At 46.2% G+C, this 25,375-nt stretch overlaps 1 protein-coding gene across 2 annotated transcripts; it reads right to left on the reverse strand.

The window, feature by feature from the left end:
* Nucleotides 1–1,061: 1,061 nt before the first annotated feature.
* LOC125521980 (alpha carbonic anhydrase 7-like) lies at nt 1,062–2,881 on the reverse strand. Of its 2 annotated transcripts, none has more exons than XR_007289554.2 (6): nt 2,716–2,881; nt 2,194–2,621; nt 1,948–2,115; nt 1,758–1,811; nt 1,514–1,671; nt 1,062–1,428 (listed from the first exon to the last, which is right to left on the reverse strand). XR_007289554.2 is itself a non-coding variant. In XM_048687044.2 (6 exons), the coding sequence occupies exons 1-5, from the start codon at nt 2,813–2,815 to the stop codon at nt 1,564–1,566; spliced, it is 858 nt and encodes a 285-aa protein (XP_048543001.2). In that variant the 5' UTR covers nt 2,816–2,881; the 3' UTR covers nt 1,062–1,428; nt 1,524–1,563. The 2 variants fall into 2 exon arrangements, 1 of the variants encoding a protein (XP_048543001.2); XM_048687044.2 differs by having other exon boundaries at nt 1,524–1,671.
* Between the last annotated feature and the right edge of the window lie 22,494 nt (nt 2,882–25,375).

Raw genomic sequence — 25,375 nt, forward strand, 5'->3', positions numbered from 1 at the left:
ACATAAGCCGAGTTCTTTGGGTACACGGCTTTAAAGTTTTTTCCTGTAGTGGTAGTCGACAACAACGTCTCTGTCCACTAAAAACTCAGACTGGGAAAGATGCTCAGCCTGCCAATTTGATGTGCTCAACAATATTTGCTAAGACTAGAACAGACGGAGCAAATCTTAGATGTATGGGCATCTGACTAATTGACGACCAACCGAGTGAGTTGCCAACAAGACAAAGAAGTTGTTGCATGTGTTTGCGTTTACTAGCTAGCTTTTTAAATAAAGCCAGACAGAAGAAGTGGAATATGGCGCATGAATTTCGGTGTCCTTATTCTCATGAAAGGGACATCGGAGTAGGTAGGGAAACAGCCGCAGACCCTCCGCGTGGTAGATAGTATTTTGAATACATCTACCTGGATTTTTCTATCTGCGCCGCATTCTCTTACCAACTCGGCAAATCAGCAGGTTGATATTGGAGTGCAAGCCGCGAAATAAATCTCATGAATGGGACATCGGCAGAATCGGCGAAGGTATGCACAAATATATCACGTAAATCTAGTTTTGTTAACGCGCTCTCTCTGTCTTGTAGTATAACCATGTGAATCTCCGGGTCCTACCTAGACGCACGGATAATTGACAAGGGCCCGGGAAAACTGAGCACGACGTCGTACGGGAGATGCTCCTGCATCCCATCTCGTGTAGCCTGTGGGAGATGCTGTATGGACGGTCCTTTTGTGAATTGCGACTCACAGGTGTGCTATAATGCATGGCATTATTGGCTGGCCCATGCACATCCCCTGGTGTGTGCAAACTGCCTAGTCCATCACATGCATGCAGCATGCATGGTCCACATTCATGATAAGATCCAAGAATTAATTTTAAGAAAAACGTGCATGTCATGCACATGCATGATACCAAGCCAACAACAACGAATATAGTAGCACAATCTCACCCAACTGGGTGTAGAAGCCCGTCTATATAGTGTGGTAAAGAAGGAAGGGGAACAAATATAGAGATCTGTAGCACACTTTCTTGAAGGATACTAATACATAAATTTAAATAAAAACTGAAAAGAACGAAACATTGAACTTAAAGATGACAATGATACTACATAATATAATGACACACTAGACTGGATATGTTATGCAATGATTCCAAGAAACTATGGTCTAGCACATGTTGTCAAGAAAATGGCAATGCCGTGAGTGACGTGCTTTTTATTGCAATAGAAGGAAGAAGACACAAATAACATAGCATACTAGATTAGACTCTTAATTATCCAAGTATTGAAGATAACAACAACAACAACACGTCTATGACTTTGACTTTATTAGGGAACTATAAGAACCATGCTAAGGCCAACAAACATCCCTGCTTGTGGCAGAGTCACGATCGTTTGCAATGTTCCATGTCATTGCTCTTGTTCGCCATTGCCAACACCTGAATATATAGTTTTCAGTAGAAACAATTATTCGCCGACAATTGTAAGCTAGTCAAATGAAGATATATACTGATATTATCTTACATTAACATACATGCTATCAATCCGTCAGGTTGGCTCAAGTATAGAGATAATTAATAATCAGCAGCAGCGTAATAGCGTTCGTGGTCATCATGAGCGCAGAAAAGGCTGATATCTCTGCCATTCAACTTCTGAAGGGGTCTCGCGTTCATCTCAAAGCCCTACGCCCAATACAAACAAACAAATATATGCACTTTGCTTTCTTGAAAAAGATTGAGGAAATTAATCAATAGAATAACGTAATTACATCGTGTACAGCGTCCGTGAGAAGCTTCAATTGGTGAGTCGACACGGTAGCAACCTGCAAAAGCACATACTTACTTTTAAAATTTGGATAGAGAATATCGGGGGCGTTAGTGACCGTATGTCAGTAAGTTTAGCATTCATGGTCTAAATGTGGTCGGTAAAAGTCATTAACAACGTAGCAAGCTAGGTACCCTCTTGATGACGGTCCAGATGACCCCCTCGCCGCACGCCGGCGTGGTTAGGGAGCCCGTGTACCGGTAGTAGGCTTCACCATCGTCCCTCGCCTCCCAGGGATCCACCACGCCGACGTTCTCCTCCTTCTCCTTCGTGCCTGCCATCCTCCGCAGGTAAGGCTCTAGCTGCATGCAACGGATTGGTTCAAATCCGGCCAAGGATTTAGAAGAAAAAAAGAACTGGAGTTGGACAAAATTACGTACCTTGTGCAGGAAATGGTCGCGCCTACCGATCTTATAGAGGCGGCCGATCACGGCAGCCTTGTTCTCGGTGCTGAGGTGAACCATGTGGAGCTCCAGGCTGTACTGGTGGCTGTTTAGATGGTGCTCGCTGGGGGAGTGCCAGTGTACCTGCCTGAGGTGGTAAGCAGTGCCGTTGATCCACAAGCTCCCGGCATCGCCCTGGAACGTCACCGCGATGTCATGGCCACGGTTGACGATGGAGGCCTTGGCAGAGCGGTAGGAGTGGTTGAGGTACCCGAGGTTCGGCGCCTGTGCGGCATGGCGGTCGGAGAGGTCGATGGGCGACTGCATCCGCCCGGTGCCGCATGTCGCCCACTCCTCCTTGATCTTGCCCCAGTTCTCCGGCCCGTTCTCCGACCCGCAGTCGTAGCTGAACTCCGACTCATCGTCTGCATGCAAGATATGTAAGTACTCGTTAGGAATTAATCAATGGCGGAAGAGTTAATTAAGACAAGAGTTAATCTATAGAAATTTTTTGCTCACCGGTTTCTTGCTGTCCTCTGGCTCCCGGGACGAAGGCTGAGAAGTGCAGGAGGAGAAGGAGGGCCCAGACCGGGAGGTGGAGGTGGCGAGCTGAACGCATATTGCCTTGTGTTGTGTGTTGATCGAGGTGCTACTGCTGCTTGGTAGCTGGGTTATCCAAGAGGGGCAGGTCGGTGGGGTACATATATACACAATTTTCCTCGTGAAGCTAGCGGATGCGTATGCATCTATATCCATCTGCTCGGCTTTTCTCACATGTGGGTTTCAAAAAGCCGGATTGCTAAATCTCAGTGGATTACCAAGTCTCAGTTGATGCTATATTCGTGGGATCTTACATGAAGATACGTGGATATATTTTTTTTGCTTTCTTGCAAGTTATGTCATTTGACTTAGGCCCTGTTTGGTTCATAAGTCGTAGGACTTTTTTTAGTCCCAACTTATAAGTCCCAAGTCCCTACCTGTTTGGTTCCTGGGACTTATAAGTCTCTATAAGACCATACTATAATTATAAATCCCTATAAGTTCCTCTTTGAGAGTCTTATTTCATAAGTCCCAAATGCCCATTTTAAGTCCCTATAAGTCCCTCCTGTTTGGTTTAGATGAGACTTAGACTTTTTTAAGTCCCTAAACCAATAAATCTTTGGAAACAAACACCCTCTTAGATTTGGTTCAGTTTCAGTCGATCGAGACCTAGCCACACCCTTTAAAAAAAATCCTATACCGCTAGTCCTAGTAAATGTAGTCTCTGTTCCTGGTGTAGTTTTCATGCGTGGCGACCCAGTCACTGTTTTAGAAATAATACGGGACTAAAATGCTCATGGCTACAACGTTGATTACAGGATTGACAATCCTTCCATTTTTTTAACACACAGTACAAGCGTAGTAACTCACTTACCCAATCCTTTCGATTCAGAAGGTGTGCAATTGCCATCTGGTTAAAAGGAAATATACTATTGTACCTAACAATTTGGAATTTACCTTAGAAACAAATACACCTAATGATCATGTTTTTTTGGCGGGGACCTAATCGACATGTTAGAGCATGTGCATATGTAACATACGCTCAGCGAGCTCCGCGTGCCGCATCTGTCAAATGGGTGACTAGGCTTGATGTGACAACAGGCAGGGATCACATTCCGTAGAAAACTAGGACACGTATCACTTAAACTGCTTTAGGTCGCATTAAGGACCGAAGCTCAGCTCAACATTACTAGATCTAACTTTCATTGGTGCAGGTCCTATTAAGCCCTATAAAGCCAACTATGTGTGATGAACACGCATTTGAAATATGAACTCTGTGCAAATATAGGGACCATGTGTGATCTCTGACCCATAATGCACGATTGACTTTGTTCAACCGTGTGAGATACATTACACATTGTTGTGCGATGACTTGACAACATCCCACGTGATTCGGGGAACAAATTGTGTGTGAATTTTAGCACACGGTTCAGGGAATCTAATCGAGTGCAATGATTGGGCACGTCACTGATATTTCAGTTCGGGACATTGTGTGCGATACATGCACACACCTGGCTTGCATGACTGCGTGCTATGATTTGTAGCATCATTGATGGCTCCTAATAATCACTTATGAGCGAAGTTGTTTACAGGATAAATTTAAACATATTATTCTTCAAGAACGAAAGTAATTAATTTATAATCAAATATCGGAGTAATATTTATGTAGGTGAAATGTGAAAGTTTAAAACTAAATTATCTAACTATATATAGCTAGCTAGACTTCATTCTGCTTCAGCACCGATGAAAAACAAGTGAGTGACGTCCATCTGGCTGACAAACACCTCCACCGCATTGATTGACTTATGCCCGCTTCGCGGCCCACAACATCCTTAAATATGGCTACAAAATGGCATGCGGCGGGGACACAGGCCCCAGACTCTACACGTTTGGTGTTACTGTGTGTGGTGTCGGCTAATTCGACGCGCTCGCCTGCCCGCTCTTCTTTGCAGGGGTCGTGCAAGTCCTATATTTCCTCGAGGCCGCGGGCCAGGGACGAAAGGTCGTCAACCTCCAACTCAAACCCAAAGACCAAGGGGTCGAGCATAGGCTGCTGGGTGACGAGAGCGGGCTAAGCGTGCTCTTGCAAGACGGGTCCGGGCGCAGGCTACGGGGCATTGCGGGCGCGCGGCGCGTGATCCGGCACGATGGGGCTGGGTGCAGGTTGCTGGCCGACGTGGTAGGTGGCATGTCTCTGTTTCCAAAAATATGTAACTATACCTCATCTCTAAGACAAGATAGGGAAAACCTTCTGTTTAATCTATTTATGACTCTTCCAACATGGTAATACTAATGATATCCTGCACATTGCTGCGGGGATTAGTGGCACGATTTTTCGACAAAATTTTAACTGGAAATTTAAATAGATATAATATGTTGCATTTGATTATTATATAGCTACAAATTGAGAAACAATACAACGGGGCGACCTATAAGCCTCCATGGCGCTTCGTCGTCGTTGGCCGTCCGGTTGCATAGATCGCACACCGTTTGAGCGTTTCATTCATCTCTTGGGCCGCTGCTCGACGGAACTACCTACGTTCGCGGTGGTACATCGGGCCTGTGGACTCGCTGCTTCGTTGGCCCGTTTATATGGCCCGCTCCTCCACACGTATCGCTATCCCTCTATCTTTCCTTTGATAGGCTGGTCGAGCTATTTCACCGAAAGGAGATTTTATGGCGACAGAGGGCGCGTCTGGATTGGCTAGTCCATGGTGATAAGAATACATATTTTTTTTCATCTAAAAGCAAGTCGCCCACGCCGGAAAAATCTAATCAAGTCATTGCAAAAATCGGACGGGCAGCTAACAGTAGATAACATGGAGATGGAGGTGATGACAACAGACTTCTACAAGGATCTGTACACATCGGAAGGAGTTCACAATATGGATCAAGTCTTAGCCACGGTACACAGCAAGGTAACACCAGCACTGAATGATATCCTGAACACCCCATATACCCAGGAAGAAGTGAAAGATGCCCTGTTTTAAATGTTTCCTATAAAGGCACCCGGGCCGGATGGGTTCCCGGTCCACTTCTTCCAATGCCATTGGGACATCTGCGGCAATGATGTCACAAAGGTAGTCCTAAAAATTGTTGAAGGTACTGAGTCGGCTGAATGCATCAACAAAACTATCATAGTCTTGATTTCAAAGGTAAAGAATCCCACACTTTTGTCACAGTTCCGCCCGATAAGTTTGTGCAATGTTCTTTACAAAATTGCTTCGAAGGTGATCTCCAACCTGCCAGATATAATTTCTCAAGAGCAGTTAGCTTTTGTCCTAGGTAGACTTATCACAGATAACATAACAACTGCCTATGAGTGTTTGCATTTTATGAAGCAGAACAGGGCGAAGAAACATCAGTCTTGTGCCTTGAAGCTAGATATATATGATGAAGGCATACGATAGGGTGGAGTCACTGGTACGCATCGGTCCTAAACAAACGGTTTTTACCCCTTTCCGTGACGGCATTTAGAACCGTCGCCAAGTGAGTGTGGGCGATATGGGGTCCTTCCCACACGACTCAAAAACCGTCAGGGATATGCCGTCCTGGCACACACGCTCGACAAAATGAGATCGTGTGCGACCGGCGAGCACTCAAATACAGAAATACATACAGTAGTGCTAAAAAATACAATTATACAAGCGAAATCATTTCCGATCGTAAGTACATCCCACACAGTCAGTCACCGCTAAACATTTCCGTTCGTATATACATATCACACAGTCACTCCAAAGAAAACGCTTGCGCAAGGTGGCGTAACCCAAACAGTTTTCAAGAGAATGTCGTGTGTAATTGTTCATTGATCCAACATGGTTTATTCCTAAAAACTGTATGCGTTGCCTGAGGTCATCGCCCACGGTGTTTTCTCATTAACCGTTTGCAATAGGAAAACCCAATTAGCAAGCTAATTGGCCAATTAGCGGGCTAATTGCCCTATTATTAATAATCCATTTACTAATATAATTGACATTCATATTAAGCACATAATATATTCCATTTCCATATTAAGGAAGCAGGATTTCATAATTGAAATACATCGTAGTACAACATGATATAACTTCAGCACTCAGCCACCCCATTACACAACTGCAACAGCAGCAAGTTTAACATGCAACATCTAGAACCTTCCGAAATTAGCATCATAGACGGTACATAGAGAGATGCATCTCATATGAAAAACTGCTGAAGCGGAAGGCGAATATTGGGCCTTCATTCATGTTGAAGGTCTTTGCAACTTTAGCCAGTGCTTGTGGATGATTGACCGTCCATCCTTCGACCTCTTCAGGAACACTTCAATATTGAACCGTGGGTGTTGTATGAAAACTTTCCTCGCCTCCTGACCACAGAGGTGGTTTGAGAGGTAATCATCAGTGAAGCCTGAAAACAAGGATGTGCATAAATATCTTCTCTATATTGGAAATGGGGCAAAGGAATACAAAAATGCAAAGTATAATAGTTAGTACCATCTTGTAAACCTCAGTGCTTCTCATTATTTCCCTGCAACACATATAAGGTAGTTAGTCACCAGGTTAAGTAAGGGTTCGCATGCTATCAGTAAAATATGTTGATGAAAAATAAGCACATTGCAGATTCATTAGATTAATTCAAGCCACATGGAAAACCCATTTATCCAAACTAAGCATGATTAAGAATTAGGAAATATAACACTTGTATATATTTCTCATGTATTATGTGCAGCTAAATTCGATTTATTCCTCAGATGGTATACAATAAGAGAATGCCACCACATCAATTGAATATCGCATTGCAGAATTGAACCAACCAGTTAACTAAACACCACAACAAATGAACCAAACATTAACTGAGCACCACATTGCACAATATAACATACTCCTAATAGAAGATCATACAGTTAACCAAACCAAGCATGCTTAACAACTTGGAAATATTGCACCCTGAAGAATTGAACATCACATTCACAGAATTGAACCAAGCAGTTAACTGAACACCACATTGCATGACATATAGAATAATATACACTATAGCAGAAGATTGTATGGTAAAAGTAGATAGTACAATTCACTAAAATTTGTTAAGGAAAGGCAGTAGCTAGCACACTGAACATGGGTCCTTATAGTGAGCTAATAAGACAAGCTACTCCTCATTGTCGGAGATATCGATGACAATTGGCTCCTTGGACTTGGAAGAGGGCGAGGCCTCCGCATCGTGGGTGCCCTCGTTGTAGTGGTGAGTTGCCTGAGCCGCTCCGGGAACCAACCTACTGGCTCTCGAGATGAGGTAAGCACATGCACGTTGAGAAAACACCTCGTAGACTTCGTTGAAGGCACCGATGGTGGCCTCGAGAAAACTCCACGAACTGTCGTTTAAAGCAGCCAACCGCGTCGCGGCGTCGGCGCGCGAGGCGTCAACGGTGGCCTCGACGGCGAGGTGCTCCTCCAAGATCTAGGGGTCGGCAGGAATGGCAGCAATCGCGACCTCATCCGCGCGTGCGGCCGCGATTTGCTTCTCCGTTGCCAAATGCTCCTTGAGGTCCTGACAATACTACGTGCACCATGGCTTAGGCCGTCGCTTATTTGGTGGAGGGGTCGGTGATTTGGGTGAAAGGTGTCGCGCTCGCGCCGGCGGTCGGGGCATGTGGGATGTGGAAGAAGAAGGAGGATGGGGGTCGGGTGTGGATTACCTTCCTGATAGGCGAGGCCGAGCAGCGTGAAGGAGGGTCGCCGGCGAGAATACGGCGGTGCTGCAAGTAAGGAGTGAAGATTTCAACTTGGAAAGGAAGGCAAAACCAAGGGAAATGTGGCTTTTGGTAAGGGGGAGGGGCGGGGAGGTAGATATTTCCGCGGAAGCTAAAAATTTGGAATCGCTTCAGCCAAAAAACTGATGCGCAAAGTGTCATCAGACACGGTCCCTTATTCAGAGCGGGTTGTGCACTGTAGCCGTCACACCTTCTCGCGTAAGCCGTATGCGTACTATACTCTGACAGTGCTCCAAGATATTTTGTGCTGCATCTTACATGGTTGGTTATAATAAGCTGTGTGGGATCTACTTGATTTTTCGTCTTGATTTGAATTATATAATGGGGTCACAGTGGCCATGGATGGTGTCTGAATTGATAGACCTTTTATCTGCAGTGATCATAAAAGAATTGGAATTATTCAGGGTTCGTTTGGACAATTTTATGCATTAAGTGAGTTTTCAATGTATTTATGTGCACAATTCAAATTTGAACTACATGCACATGCTCCACTGCATATAAATTGGTTGAAAAATCAAATCTTTGTCCTTGGGGTGCATGCTTAGGTCACATGCAAGAAATGAGAATGAATGTCAAACACCTTGCCACCGTCACTCGGCCGCAAACATTGAGATACCTGGATTTTAAATTCTAGTAAATACAAAACTCGTCTGAAATTCATAAAACTTGGCATGCTATCATGGAGCGGCATCAACATGCCATGGTAAATTTTTTGTCCCATTTGGGGCAGGTTTGGGTATATGTTTCTCACAAACTAGTGCTTCTCACAACAAGCATGATGGTTTCGGTAGGGAATGCCCTAACTTTGGGGGCGAAACGATAGCCATTGTGTCGTGGAATTGTCACGGCAGATGTCCTAGAGCAAGGACTTAGTTGTAGGGCCATCGCACTAGGAAGCTTAAAGGGGTTAATCGGGACAAAGGACACGAGAGTTTTTATACTAGTTCCGCCCCTTACGATCAAGGTAAAAGCCTACGTCTAGTTGGGATTGGTATTGCTGAGGTTTCGATCTCCAAGAGGCTCAACTCGCCGGCTTGGTTATCGACTTGGTTGTTTCTTGCCCTAAACCGCCACAGGGTCGTCCCCTTATATACACGGGTTGACGCCTGGTGGCGTACAGAGTCCCGGCCGGCTCATAATTGTGTCCGGCTCGGTGACCTTCTTTACATGCCTTTCTGTACAAGTATTTCCATACATACGGCGGTTTATTGTATCAGGCCTTAAACCGGCCCCAGGCCTTTGGGCCTTCTATAAGACTTAATAAACTACAATCTTTGAATGTTTACTGGGCTTCTTGCGTAACCCGCCATTGAAGCTGACCCGGCCCCTCCTGGGCGGGTCTCAACTGATAGTAATATCCCCAACATTAGGCCCCAGGTTGATTTTGAACTTTGTTCTTTGTCAATCTTCCATACTTAGCCAAAAAATCCATCTTCTGAAATTTCCTTGTAACCCGCCATGACGTCATCTCCGGATTTTTCGGAAAACCGCCACCACGTCATCTCTTAACGGTTCTTTATATTTAATGCCTTTCCGAAAATCGAGGCGCCTAGGTAGCTGGATAACCATGTTTTGGTCTCCTTGTTTCTCGCGCCAACTTATCGGTCTTTTCCTTATAAATAGGCACGACCTAGGTCTTTTCCATTCTCCCCCTTCGGTCGTCTTCTTCCTCTCGCTGCTTCTCTGCCGCTCGAGCTTTGCCGCCGCCGCCGCAGATCTTGTCTTCATCGACTCAGGCCACCGCATCAACCTGATTCGACCTAAAGAAAACGCAACGAACCTCCGCTGCAACTCTGCATCTGTAAGTCTCTTTCTTCCTCAACATCAGATCCACATTAGGACCTTCGAGTTCCTTGGTGTTCTTCACTGTTCGTCATGAACTCTTCATAGATTTCATCACCATCGCCATTTCTTGAACTTTGGATAGTATAAAACCGATGCGGTAGTTATTTCGCACCCACTTCAAATGAAAATAAATTCCTTTTCCTGTTCAGAGGCTTTGCTTAGAACTGACACTCGCCTGTATTAGATATTTAGGTCTAGTATATTTTTCTTTTCAGAACAACCATTTGATCCAAAATAATAATGATAGCTTGGTGAAACTTGTTTATGCCAACACTTAGCTGTAGTTGCTTTCTGAGAAAGTCCATAGTCATGGCGGCTTATCTCTCTGGCTTCCTTTTCCTTATATGTCATTAGCCCTTAGTTAAGCCACCATTGCTTGTTTTACATCTTCCACTTTTGACTGTTAACCTGACCGTAAACTGAACCGACACATTATTTCTTTTTCAGTTCTTTGCACGTCATGCCGTCAAAGACACCCACTGTCTGTAACTGGGTCCCCTCATCCATAGCTGAGGAATGGTTAAAAGAGTTCTTCATCGTTGGGTTTCTGCCTTCAAAAAATGTCATGTCTTACCGTGCCCCTAACCTGGAGGAAGAACGCCCCAACCCAAAAGACGGAGAAGTGATTGTTTTCACTAACCATATGAACCGTGGTTTCTCACCGCCCGGTTCAAAATTCTTCAGAGGGGTTCTTCATTTTTTCAAACTCCATCCTTAGGACCTCGGACCCAATTCTATTTCCAACATTTGTAAATTCCATGTACTCTATGAGGTGCATCTTCAGCAAGAGCCGACCGTAGAGCTGTTTAGAGAGTATTTTTATCTGAATTGGCAAAACGAATGCACCAACGGTCCAAGCTTAGAACTTGGAGGCATCTCGATTCAGCATCGTCAGGGTGCTGTCTTCCCTCTCATCGTCTTACCAAGTCACCCAAACGACTGGAACCAAACTTGGTTTTATTGTCAGGATATCTCTCCAGCAAAAGAGAAACCGCTGCCGGGTTACCGCCTCGGTCGTCTTGACTCCAAGTTCTCCCTTCCGGATAAACTCACCGTAGCTGAACGCAAGAGGCTACTTCCATCCATCAAAAGAATCAATGCCTTGTTGGGGAATAGTTTAACTGGAGTAGATCTGACCCACTGCTGGATCTCATGCCGGGTTATTCCATTAAGCCGTCGATCAAAACTGATGTATGAATATGTTGGAGGCTCGGATGACTCTCTTCATCACAGCCCAGTTGAACTCAGCGAAGAAGGCATTGTTTCAATGTCAAACCTTTTGGTGAACGGGAAATATGAAGACTGCAGCATTATTGGGTTAAACCCGTTCTGCAAGCTTAACCCGATACCAGAAGTAAGCATATCCTGATCTCTTTTCCTTTGTATTTTTCCCAGCCGTATTGTTTATCACCGATCCTTCCTCTTGTCTTTGTAGGCCAACTTTGACTTTTGGAAAGTGAAATACGATCATGAAGCTGCCAAGAAGGCGAAACTTGCCGCCATGAACTCCAAGAAATCAACCCGGAGAACGAAGAAGAAAAAGAAAACCACCGTTGAAGACTTGATGACACATCTGACTCGGAGGTAGCCCTTGATTCCCTTGGCCAACTTTTTAACAATCTTATTGACACTGATCCTTACCAAGATGACACTAGGGCTAGTCAAGCCGGGGAAGCAGAGGTAACTATCATTTCCTCCGACTCAGAGCCATTACCAAGACACAAAGCTCGACGAGTGATCCGTAAAGTAAGGTTTTCTAACCCGTTAGCTCACTTGGATCCCAACTTTCATTTGAAAAAGCGGCAACATGAAAGCCGCCGTGAAGCTGAGATTGAAGATGAACCGGCTGTTGACTTCCAATAGACCCCTCGGAAACGCCCGAACGAGGTTTTACTTTTACTGTCCTTAACTTGTTTTAATGAATCTTGCTCATTGTATTCCTTTTAACTCCTTTGTTTTACCTTTTCAGGAGGTGTCTCGTTCGTCAGGCGACTCATCACAAACACAGTTTCCGGCTTTCAAGACTGCTCCTGGGTAATTAAAAATCCTCTTTTCTTCCGAGTTTGATCAATTGTTATCTTAATGCTGACTATCCTGCAATATTTTTGTTTAGCGGTCAGGCTAAGTCCAAGAAGGCGAAGGCAACAAAACCAGCGGAAGACCCGCCAGTACTTGAAGGAAATATGCCCTAGAGGCAATAATAAAGTTATTATTTATTTCCTTATATCATGATAAATGTTTATTATTCATGCTAGAATTGTATTAACCGGAAACATAAGACATGTGTGAATACATAGACAAACAGAGTGTCACTAGTATGCCTCTACTTGACTAGCTCGTTAATCAAAGATGGTTATGTTTCCTAACCATGAACAAAGAGTTGTTATTTGATTAACGAGATCACATCATTAGTTGAATGATCTAATTGACATGACCCATTCCATTAGCTTAGCACCTGATCGTTTAGTATGTTGCTATTGCTTTCTTCATGACTTATACATGTTCCTATGACTATGAGATTATGCAACTCCTGTTTGCCGAAAGAACACTTTGGGTGCTACCAAACGTCACAACGTAACTGGGTGATTATAAAGGAGTACTACAGGTGTCTCCAAAGGTAGATGTTGGGTTGGCGTATTTCGAGATTAGGATTTGTCACTCCGATTGTCGGAGAGGTATCTCTGGGCCCTCTCGGTATTGCACATCACATAAGCCTTGCAAGAACTGCAACTAATATGTTAGTTGTGAGATGATGTATTACGGAACGAGTAAAGAGACTTGCCGGTAACGAGATTGAACTAGGTATTGGATACCGACGATCGAATATCGGGCAAGTAACAAAGGGAACAACGTATGTTGTTATGCGGTCTGACCGATAAAGATCTTCGTAGAATATGTAGGAGCCAATATGGGCATCCAGGTCCCGCTATTGCTTATTGACTGGAGATGTGTCTCAGTCATGTCTACATTGTTCTCGAACCGTAGGGTCCGCACGCTTAACGTTACGATGACAGTTATTATGAGTTTATGCATTTTGATGTACTGAAGTTAGTTCGGAGTCCCGGATGTGATCACGGACATGACGAGGAGTCTCGAAATGGTCGAGACATAAAGATTGATATATTGGAAGCCCATATTTGGATATCGGAAGTGTTCCGGGTGAAATCGGGATTTTACCGGAGTACCGGGAGGTTACCGGAACCCCCCGGGAGCCATATGGGCCTTAATGGGCTTTAGTGGAAAGGAGAAAGGGGCAGCCCAAGGTGGCCGCGCGCCTCCCCCCTCCCCTAGTCCTATTAGGACTAGGAGAGGTGGCCGACCCCCCTCTCTCTCTCTTTCCCCCTCGGGGAGTCCTAGTCCAACTAGGATTGGGGGGGGGGGAGTCCTACTCCCGGTAGGAGTAGGACTCCTCCTGCGCCCTCCTCCTGGCCGGCGGCCCCCTCCCCCTTGGCTCCTTTATATACGGAGGCAGGAGGCACCTCTAGACACACAAGTTGATCATTGAGATCGTTCCTTAGCCGTGTGCGGTGCCCCCTGCCACCATATTCCACCTCGATCATATCGTTGTAGTGCTTAGGCGAAGCCCTGCATCGGTAGAACATCAAGATCGTCACGACGTCGTCGTGCTGACGGAACTCCTCCCCGAAGCTTTGCTGGATCGGAGCCCGGGGAACGTCATCGAACTGTACGTGTGCTAAGAACTCGGAGGTGCCGGAGTAACGGTGCTTGGATCGGTCGGATCGGGAAGAAGACGTACGACTACTTCCTCTACGTTGTGTCAACGCTTCCGTTGCGATCTACAAGGGTATGTAGATCATACTCTCCTCTTCGTTGCTATGCATCACCATGATCTTGCGTGTGCGTAGGAAATTTTTTGAAATTACTACGTTCCCCAACAGTACTGGCATCTGATTCGGCTAGGCCACCTTCTCCATTAATTGTTGCCCCAGAAGACCCGCCTATTGTCCATGAAGCAAATCCTACGGAGACATCCCTTGTCAAAACCACTATTAACTCTTCTGCGGCTGCTCCGTCAAGATCAACCGACCCACCGTCTCCCCGTGTTCAAGATATTGAAATTACTGGGAGCCGCTTTGTTGAGCCAGGGAACCTGACGGTATTGGCACGATGCACAGCTAAGCAAGAAGCTTTGGAGAGGCGGAAGGTTAGTCTTGATGTTGCCAACTATGACCGTCTTAATGCCAGTGATATCTTATCCGGCTATCTCAGTCATGTACACTCCAGTCGTGATTCTGAGATTGAGATGGTCAAGCAGCTTCAATTGAAGTATGAGGTACGTAGTTTCCGGTTTACCAATATTCCTTCAGCCCCCAAGTCTGTAGATTATGAGAGAAATGGAATAACCTGTAGACATAAAATATAGGCCGAGACCTTTACTTCTGAATCTTTGCCTGATATTAATAGAACAAGACTTCACCCATAGTCCCCAAGGACCGGTTTATTTTGATCATTAATGAATCAGTACTTCAGAATTTAAAACCATCTGTAAAGTACTAAACTTTCCGGTTTATCCTTGATAAACATGTTGAACTGCGTACATTAGCCCCCAAGTGCCAAGTGCTGTTATTTTGTAAAGGACTTGGGACTTCAAATATGCTGGTAGAGTCGTAAAAAATTTGATTTGGCATACATTAACCCCCAAGTGCCAAGTGGTTTATTCGTAAAGTACTTGGGACTTGAATCTTGAATTTGAATGCTAGAATTTAAAACCAAGTCTTGACTTATCTGAATATTTCACAGAATGCATTGTCTGAACTAAAATCTCAACTGAATGACGCAAAGACCCGGCTAGCGAGTCAGGAATCAGAAATCAAGTCTTCCACCTCCAAACTGCAAATAAGCCTTTCTGAAACGGAGAAATTGAAGACCAGCTTTGCTGCCAAAGAGAAAACTTGGGAAGATGAGAAAACACTTCTAACCCGGCGAGCTGAGACAGCCGAAACAGCTCTGAAAGAAATATCAACCGAGCTGAATGGATTAAAGGGCCGGGTGTCTCAGATGGTCGATGCTATCTTTGGTAAACTGCCTTGTTTTGACATTTCGTGTATTTTATGCCAAACCGGAGTATAATCCACCCACTGACTGTTAAATATATGCAGGTCCGCGAAGCAAAAATCTGAGCCAAGACCCATTGATTAAACTGAAGGCCGTATACTCCTTGGTTGAACAATTGTACATTGGTGCACAACGGGCTCTGGCCGCTATCTCTCCTGCAAACCAAGGACCCAACCGGCTTAGCGATGTCCTGAAGAAGCTGTCCATCCTTCCGGCGAGATTCCAAGAAGTAAAACGCTCCTGCGCGCGAGCCGGAGCTTTGACTGCCCTAAGCCGCTCCAAGGCTTGGGTGCCAGACCTAGACCCGACGGACGTGGCAAGAGGTTACCCTACTGTAAAGGAGGACGGATCTCTATTTGATCAGGATGATTTCATAGCATGTGTACGCGAAGTCCGGCCTCAAGAAACTAGTCTTGGAGAGGACACCAATGTGGACAAGTACCAGCCGGGTTTTGATAGTGAAAATAAGAAGATGGCCACTCCTTCATATAAAGTAGCAGATCTGATCCCACCTGTGAGAGAAGATACCTTTGCTCCGGAGATTGACCCAGTCGGCCTGATTGACGACGAAGCCGAATTTGTCGCCATGAACGGCTTTGATTGGTCAAAATCCAACTTCCAGCAAACAGAAGGTGGTGAACCGGTGAGGGAGGGACATTGATCATCTTCCTAGGCTTATAAAGCCTTGTAATAACCTTAGTTAAAACACTGCATGTTTGCTTATTCCATCATGCATAAAGTACCTCTTTATGTGAATCTGTGTTTCAGATGTCAATGTATCCGTTGTTTAATGTTTGTCTCTGCAATGGTTGGACTATGTTCCTATGAACACAAGGAAAAGACTAGCAAGGCGGTTTAAAACCAACTAGGCTTAAACACCTAATGTACAACCCATAAATTTACTTCAATAAGAAAAACAAAGATAAATGTAATAAAGGATAAGGTTTAATACTAACTCTTGAGTTAACGCAGTAGGTAAGCGCGTATAGGTAAAAAGCCATACCTTATCTTTGTTGATGCTTAGATCGCCGGCTTAAATAACCCGGGTGATGAATTGATAATTCAACATGTATGAAAAGTTAATACTCCTTGAATACTCAATGATCATCATATCTTGGTAGCTCGTACCTTTGTATCTTTGAACCACTGGCTTGAATAACTCAGGCGGCTGTGTTGTCCAATAATTGAGACGGCGAAGAAAACCAGGCTATCTTATTTGTAATATTGAAACAACAGAAACTTAAACGCAAGCAACAGATAATAAACATAATTTTAACTCTGTATTCAAAAAGTTGGGGGTTTCTGATTCGAATATGATCAGTAAACTAGACCAAAGGTGTTAAGCTAAGGTTCGAATACGACCATATAGCCCCAGTGGCTTTGGCGTTGCGCCGATCAAGAGGGTACCGACAGCTATGTTCTCTTTGGTTCGAATACGACCTATGTTTGAATAGAAAGCCCCCAAATGACCTTGAGAGGTTTTTAACGACCTTGATTCAAATACGATCCAGGTCGTACTCAAAAGGGGTTAAGATATGATTCAGATACGATCAAGAAGCCCCCAAGTGAGTTTGGCCTTGTGCCGATCAAGAGGGTTATGACAGCCATGTTCTCTTTTGTTCGAATACGACCTATGTTTGAACAGGAAGCCCCCAAGTGACCATATGATTTACAGCTAGATTTGGATACGATCATGAGCTGGATTAGAAAGTCTAAACTTGATTCAAATATGACCATCTCCTTAATAGTCATTTGTGAATAAAAAATAATAAAGATACATAGTCTTTGAAAAGAAAAGAGACCGATGGTCTTAATTTATTGCTTATCATTGTATATACCATGTGAACGTATGTACATGATGAGAGCCGGTAGCTCAGGTGTAGTATGGCCGAAGTTGAGCGATGTTCCACGGCCGGCGGGTCTCTTCCTCCGACTTGCGTGAGTCTTTGTGCTCTCGAACATCAATGAGGTAATATGACCCGTTGTTTAAGTTCTTACTGACCACAAAGGGCCCTCCCCAAGGTGGGGATAACTTGTGTGCGTCTGACAGATCCTGGACGAGCCGGAGCACCAAGTCGCCTTCTTGAAAAGTTCTGGACTTAACCCGGCGGCTGTGATAACGACGCAGGTCCTCTTGATAAATTGCTGACTGCGCCGCCGCTAAGTCTCTTTCTTCGTCTAACAAGTCAAGCGCATCCTGTCTGGCTTTCTCATTGTTAGCTTCAACATAAGCCGCCACACGGGGCGAGTCATGATGGATGTTACTAGGCAACACTGCTTCTGCTCGATAAACCATGAAGAAGGATGTGTAACCCATAGACCTGTGGGGCGTAGTGTTGATGCTCCATAACACTGAGGGTAACTCCTCTACTCAACAACCTGGCGTTCGCTGTAAAGGAACCATAAGCCGGGGTTTTAGGCCCTTCAGAATTTCCTGATTGACTCTCTCCACTTGACCATTGGATTGAGGATGAGCTACGGAAGAAACATCAAGCCAGATGTGCTCTTGCTGACAAAATTCTTCCATAGCCCCTTGGGATAAATTAGTGCCATTGTCTATGATGATACTGTGTGGAAAACCAAAATGGAAGATTACTTTTTTTCATGAACTGAGTCGCCGTGGCTGCATCACACTTACTCACAGGCTCCGCCTCAACCCACTTGGTGAACTTATCAACAGCCACCAAGAGATGTGTCTTTTTATCTTTAGATCTTTTGAAAGGTCCCACCATGTCAAGCCTCCAGACCGCGAACGGCCACGTGATTGGAATCATCCGGAGCTGTTGAGCCGGCACATGCGCTCGTTGTGCAAATTTCTGACATCCATCACATCTACTGACCAGATCTTCTGCATCAGCGTAAGCCGTCAACCAGTAAAACCCGTGGTGAAACGCCTTGGCCACTAAAGACTTTCACCATGCGTGATGACCACATTCGCCTTCATGGATCTCACGAAGGATTTCTTGGCCTTCTTCGGGGGAAAAACACCGTTGAAATGCTCCGGAAACACTGCGATGAAATAACTCTCCATCCAAAATCGTCATGGACTTAGACCGTCGGGTTATCTGTCAAGCCAGGGTCTCATCCGCCGGCAACTCTCCCCGGGTCATGTAAGCCAAGAACGGCACCGTCCAATCTGGGATGACGTGTAGAGCTGCCACCAACTACGCCTCCGGGTCAGGAACAGCTAAATCTTATTATGTGGGCAACTTGACAGAGGGGTTATGCAAAACATCTAAAAAAGGTATTGGGAGATACCGGCTTAGTTGAGATCCTAGCCGGCTCAAAGCATCAGCTGCTTCATTTTTCCGATGGTCAATGTGTTCCAACTGATAACCTTTAAAATATCCTGCAACAGCATCGACCTCCCGGCGATAAGCCGCCATGAGAGGGTCCTTGGAATCCCACTTGCCAGATACCTATTGAGCCACTAGATCTGAATCACCAAGACATCTGACCCAGCTCAAGCTCATCTCCTTTGCCACTCGAAAACCATGGAGCAATGCTTCATACTCTGCTGTGTTGTGAGTGCATGGAAACATCAACCGTAACACATAACAAAATTTATCACCTCATGGGGAAGTTAATACAACTCCAGCCCCCGAGCCTTCCAATTGCCTGGACCCATCAAAATGAATAGTCCAATATGTGTTATCCAGCTTTTCTTCTGGCATCTGCATCTCTGTCCAGTCATTGATGAAGTCAACCAGGGCTTGAGATTTAATCGCAGTACATGGAACATACTTCAGCCCATGAGACCCCAGCTCAATTGCCCACTTGGCAACTCGCCCCGTGGCTTCTCTATTTTGAATAATGTCTCCTAAAGGAGCATAGCTAACCAGAGTGATTGGATGTCCCTGAAAGTAATGCTTAAGCTTCCGACTTGCCATGAACATCCCGTAAACAAGCTTCTGCCAATGTGGATATCATTGCTTAGACTCAATGAGCACTTCACTGACATAATAAACCGGCCGCTGAACCGGACGCTCTCTGCCAGCCTCCTTGCGCTCTACCACCATAGCCACACTAACAGCCCGTGAATTGGCAGCCACGTATAACAATAGCGGCTCTTTCTCAATTGGAGCAGCTAGGATCGGCGGCTCAGCTAGCTGTGCCTTGAAACCCTCAAAAGCAGTGTTTGCAGCGTCGCTCCGAACAAAAGCATCTGTTTTCTTCATTAACTGATACAGAGGCATAGCCTTTTCCCCTAAACGGCTTATGAACCGGCTCAAAGCAGCCACACGACCCGGCAGTCGCTGAACATCATTGACGCAGGTTGGTTTAGCCAAAGATGTGATTGCTTTGATTTTCTCCAGATTAGCTTCAATACCTCGGTTAGACACCAGAAAACCCAAGAGCTTACCAGGTGGCACTCCAAAAACACACTTGACCGGGTTAAGCATCATCTTGTAAACCTGAAGATTATCAAAAGTTTCCTTCAGGTCTGTGACCAAGGTTTCCTCTTCCCTGGATTTCACCACTATATCATCTACATAGGCATGAACATTGCGTCCAATTTGATTGTGAAGACAATTCTGCACACACCGCTGGTAAGTCACCTGGGCACTCTTAAGCCCAAAAGGCATAGACACGTAGCAGAATTCCCCAAAAGGAGTTATAAAAGCTGTCTTTTCTTGATCCTTGACTGCCATCCTAATCTGATGATAACCGGAGTAAGCATCTAAGAAACTCAATCGTGCACAACCCGCCGTAGCATCAATGAACTGATCAATACGGGGAAGAGCAAAAGGATCAGTCGGACAAGCCTTGTTCAAATCCGTGTAATCCACACACATGCGCCAGGTGCCATTCTTTTTTAGTACAAGCACCAGGTTAGCTAACCACTCTGGGTTAAAAACCTCCACAATGAACCCGGCTGCCAAGAGCCGGGCCACCTCCTCTCCGATGGCCTTGCGCCTTTCTTCATTGAACTGCCGGAGAAACTGTCTGACAGGCTTAAACTTTGGATCGATATTAAGAGTGTGCTCAGCGAGTTCCCTCGGGACACCCGGCATGTCTGAAGGCTTCCATGCAAAGATGGCCCGGTTCTCACGGATGAACTTGATGAGCGCGCTTTTCTATTTCGGATCCAAGTTTGCGCTGATGATAAACTGCTTGGATGAGTCGCCAGGTACAAAGTCAACCATCTTAGTGTCATCAGCTGATTTGAATTTTAACTCCGGCTCATGCTCTGTTGTTGGTTTCTTTAATGATGTCATATCCGCCGGATCAACATGATCCTTGTAGAATTTCAACTCATTTGTTGCACAAACAAATTCAGCATAGGCAGCATCCCCCTCTTCACATTTCAAGGCTATCTTCTGGCTCCCATGGACTGTAATGATGCCCTTGTGACCCGGCATCTTGAGCTGCAAATACACGTAGCACAGCCGAGTCATTAACTTGGCATAAGCCGGCCGCCCAAACAGAGCACGATATGGGCTTTTGATCTTAACCACTTCAAAGGTTAATTTTTCTGCTCTGGAGTCATACTCATCCCCAAAGGCTACCTCAAGTGCGATCTTACCAACTGGGTATGCCGACTTACCGGGTACCACACCATGAAAAACAGTGTTGGATTGTTTAAGATTTTTATCCGTCAATCCCATCCGGTAGAACGTCTCATAGTAAAGGATGTTGATGCTGCTGCCTCCATCCATGAGTACCTTAGTAAACATGTGCCCACCAACCTGAGGTGCCACTACCAAAGCCAAGTGACCTGGATTATCAACCCGGGGTGGGTGATCCTCTCTGCTCCACACAATAGGCTGCTCCGACCAACGTAAATAATGTGGGATTGCCGGCTCAATGGCATTAACGGCCCTCTTGTGAAGCTTCTGGTCCCTCTTACATAAACTGGTAGTAAAGACATGATACTGTCCACTACTCAGCTGCTTCGGGTTGCTCTAATAGCCGGATTGCTGTTGCTACTGATTTCCTTGGCCATGCGGCTGATTATATCCTCCTTGGTGACTAGGGTAACCCTGACCGTGGAAACCTCCTCCGCTTGAACCAGCGCCTAGGCCCTGAAAGCCGCCTCCACCTGAGCCGCCACCTGGGCCATGACCCCCATCAAATGTGTTTGAATTTTTAAACGCCTTCATGATCGTGCAATCCTTCCACGAGTGGGTGGCTGGTTTCTCCCGGGTGCCGTGTTTTGGACAAGGTTCATTCAACAACTACTCAAGGGTGGGGCCTGACCCGCCCGATCGAGGGGGTTGTCTGCCCTTGCGCCGCTGATTACCGCCCTGCGCATTGGTATTGGCAACAAACACATCAGCCTTACGCTTATTACCTCCTTGATTCGCCGGGTTATGCTGGTGACCCTTGCCAGTGCCGTTCTTCTTTCCCTTCGTTGCCTTTTCTTCGTCAGACACCGGGTCTTTGGTGGTATCAGAATCAGCGTACTTGACAAGAGCCGCCATCAACGTTCCCATGTCGTTACAGTCACGTTTAAGCCGCCCTAGCTTCTGCTTCAAAGGTTAAAAACGACAATTTTTCTCCAACATCAAAACTGCTGAGCCGGCATCCATCTTATCAGATGAATGTATTATCTCCTTAACCCGGCGCACCCAATGGGTTGTAGATTCTTCATCCTCTTGCTTGCAATTGGTCAGGTCCACAATCGACTTGGCTGCTTACATGTATCCTTAAAGTTCTGGATGAACCGCGCCTTTAACTCTGCCCATGAGCCGATAGAATTGGGTGGTAATCCTTTCAACCAGGTCTGAGCCGTTCCATCCAACATCATGGTAAAATACTTGGCCATTGCAGTATCGCTAACCTCCAACAGCTCCATAGCCATCTCATAACACTCAATCCAAGCCCCCGGCTGTAGGTCAGCCGTGTAATTAAGCACCTTACGAGGCCCCTTGAAATCCTTGGGCAACTGTTCATTGCGTATGGCTGGGACCAGGCAAGGTACGCCTTCGGTTCTTGTGGCCACACCTGCCTCAACCGAGGCTGCTGGACAAGCCGGAAAGGTTTGGTGAGCCACCCGTTCCGCCTCTTGACGAATCCTCTCCTGATCCGCCAAGTTAAGGGCTCCAGCCCACACCGGCTCATGCCTATATGGCCGGTTGTGGCGTTGAGCATTACTTGACATCTCTGCGGACTCTATGTGCCTAATGTAACTTGGGCTCCGGCTTGGGCGAGGAGTTGAATGAATCCGGTCTCGACTATAGGAGTATGCATCCTGGTGGGCCAAAGCTGTCTGAAGCAATTCTCTTACCCTTCGGGTTTCAATTGCTGCTGGCGAGTCGCCTTCCATCGAGAGAGCCGCCAAACTAGCGGACGCTGCGATGAGGTTTTCCATAGGATTAGAGAAGTGACCTGGAGGTGTTGTCACATAACGAGGAGGAGCTGGATTTATGCGATGTGGCTCTATGGTGCGTGGCTGAACTGGTGCACCGGGCGTTGTGACCCGGTTTGCCTTTGGCGGGTTGCTTCCCCCAGCTCCGGGTGTATGGAACAGGTTCCTCGGATCCAGCATTAGAGGCAGGCGCGACTGATTTTTCTGATGCCTCCTTCTGATAACCTCGTTTGATGCATTAAGATCCACCGAGAGCTGGAAGGTTTCTGCTTGAAGCTGCTGAGCACGAGCATCCAAAGCTGCTCGTTCTGCTGCCATCTGGGTTTCCTCCGTGGCTAGATTTTCCTTAGCCTGCACCATCTCCTCCCGCACGCGTGCCACTTCTGCGTCATGCTGGGCTTTATCCGCCGGTTCTACCGCAGTGGTTAACAGAGTCGTCAGTCTATCCATGATGTCCATTAGAACCTGAGCCGGGGGTCGCGCAGGGTCTCCTGACCTGGCAGCTGCCGACCCGATGGCTGCCGCTGTCGCTGTGGTGGAGTTTTGCCCGGGCTGTGTCCCTGCCATGAAGACTCCGGCCTAATTCGGCGGCTCAAGGGGGTCCGGAATACTGCTGCCATCGGAACAACCCCCGAGCATGCCGTCTTGCAGTTGGTACAACGAGTCCGTCTGACCTGTTGATGATGCATTATCAGAGCAGATGGTCGTCTCCCCGCCTTCCATTGATCCTTCGGAGTATTCACTGCCATGGATGCAGCCTACGAAAGCATGCTTCACAACAGATTGAGCACGCGCAGACCCGGCGCGCTGAGCCGTTTCGATGAGATCGGTGTGGACGTCCGGCTCAGGGCCTGTCTCGCCGATCTGGCCGATGAAGACGTGAATTCCGCCGAAGGGGACCCGGTACCCGTACTCGATCGAGCCGGCCTCGGGGCCCCAGCCTTCTTCGTCGATGTAAAGCTTGCCGCGACGACTCTTGGTCATCCGGCCCACAGCGTATCCCTTGAGCCCTTCGAAGCTGCCCTTTAAAAACACAAATCCACCATGCGCTGGCCCCACGGTGGGCGCCAACTGTCGTGGAATTTTCACGGCAGATATCCTAGAGCAAGGACTTAGTCGTAGGGCCATCGCACTAGGAAGCTTAAAGGGGTTAATCGGGACAAAGGACACGAGAGAGTTTTTATACTAGTTCGGCCCCTTACGATGAAGGTAAAAGCCTACGTCTAGTTGGGATTGGTATTGCTGAGGTTTCGATCTCCAAGAGGCTCAACTCGTCGGCTTGGTTATCGACTAGGTTGTTACTTGCCCTAAACCGCCACCGGGTCATCCCCTTATATACACGGGTTGACGCCTGGTGGCCTACAGAGTCCCGGCCGACTCATAATCGTGTCCGGCTCGGTGACCTTCTTTACATGCCTTTCTGTACAAGTATTTCCTTACATACGGCGGTTTATTGTATCAGGCCTTAAACCGGCCCCAAGCCTTTGGGCCTTCTATAAGACTTAATAAACTACAATCTTTGAATGTTTACTGGGCTTCTTGTGTAACCCGCCATTGAAGCTGACCCGGCCCCTCCTGGGCGGGTCTCAACTGATAGTAATATCCCCGACACATTGCCTCTTATTGCTTTCAATTTTTTTTCTCATGTCAACATAGAACAATAGAAGTGTTGTGTTTATTTTGTAATTTTTCGGGGTTCGTTTGGACATTGCTATGCATTAAGTGAGTTTTCAATGTATTTATATGCATAATTCAAATTTGAACTACATACACAGTGAACTCCTTTCAATTCTATTTTTTTAAACACACAGTACAAGCGTAGTAACTCACTTACCCAATCCTTCCGATTCAGCAGGTGTGCAATTGCCATCTGGTTAAAAGGAAATATACTATTGTTGTCACACCCTAGCTAGTTCAAGCATTAGACTGTGCATCATGTTTAAATTTCTCTTAAATTTGAAATGGGGAAAGCAGAAACCCCCAACACCCCCCTGGAAACAACTAGGGTTACTAAAATTATTTTCAATGAACCTGAAATGCCCTTCTAAAAGGTTCACCCTCTTTGTCTTAGGTTAGAACCTCTGGCAAAAATTGGTGCACAATTTTCTAGGTCAACAGAAGGTCATTGAATTAAATCATAAGTATTTGAATTTGGGCATTTAAATGCTATAAAATAATTTAAATGCTCAAATAATTCTGGGAATAAATGTTCCTGTTGGAAATAATCTAAACAGAGGCCACATTTATTTTCAGGATTTTTGGAAACGTTTTAGTATTTTTAATAAACCTAAACAGTTGTAGTTAAATAGAAAACAGAAACAAAATCAAAAAAAGAGAGAGAAGGAAGCCCAACTGGGCCTTACCTGTGCTGGCCCAGCCACCTGGCCCGGCCCAGCTGACTGGCCTCGCCAGTCGTCGTCCTCCTCGCGCCAGAAGGCAGGGGCGCGTGCTTGCCGCGCGCCGGCCACGCGCCGGCCACCTCCTGCTTCCGCCGACGCCCGGGAGATGGCTAGAGGTGCCACGCGACCCCCACGTCCCCCTCTACTCCTCGCTCACTCTCCCCCTCATCTCCCTCATCCTCTCCCGCGATGGCCGAGCGCGTACCTCGCCGCCGATCACCGTAGTCACCGCCAGAGACATCCCCTCGCCCCTCCGACGAGCCC

The sequence above is a fragment of the Triticum urartu genome, chromosome 7A (genome assembly GCF_056163025.1).
Source record: "Triticum urartu cultivar PI428250 chromosome 7A, HENAU_Tu73, whole genome shotgun sequence".
Taxonomy (NCBI): Eukaryota; Viridiplantae; Streptophyta; class Magnoliopsida; order Poales; family Poaceae; genus Triticum; species Triticum urartu.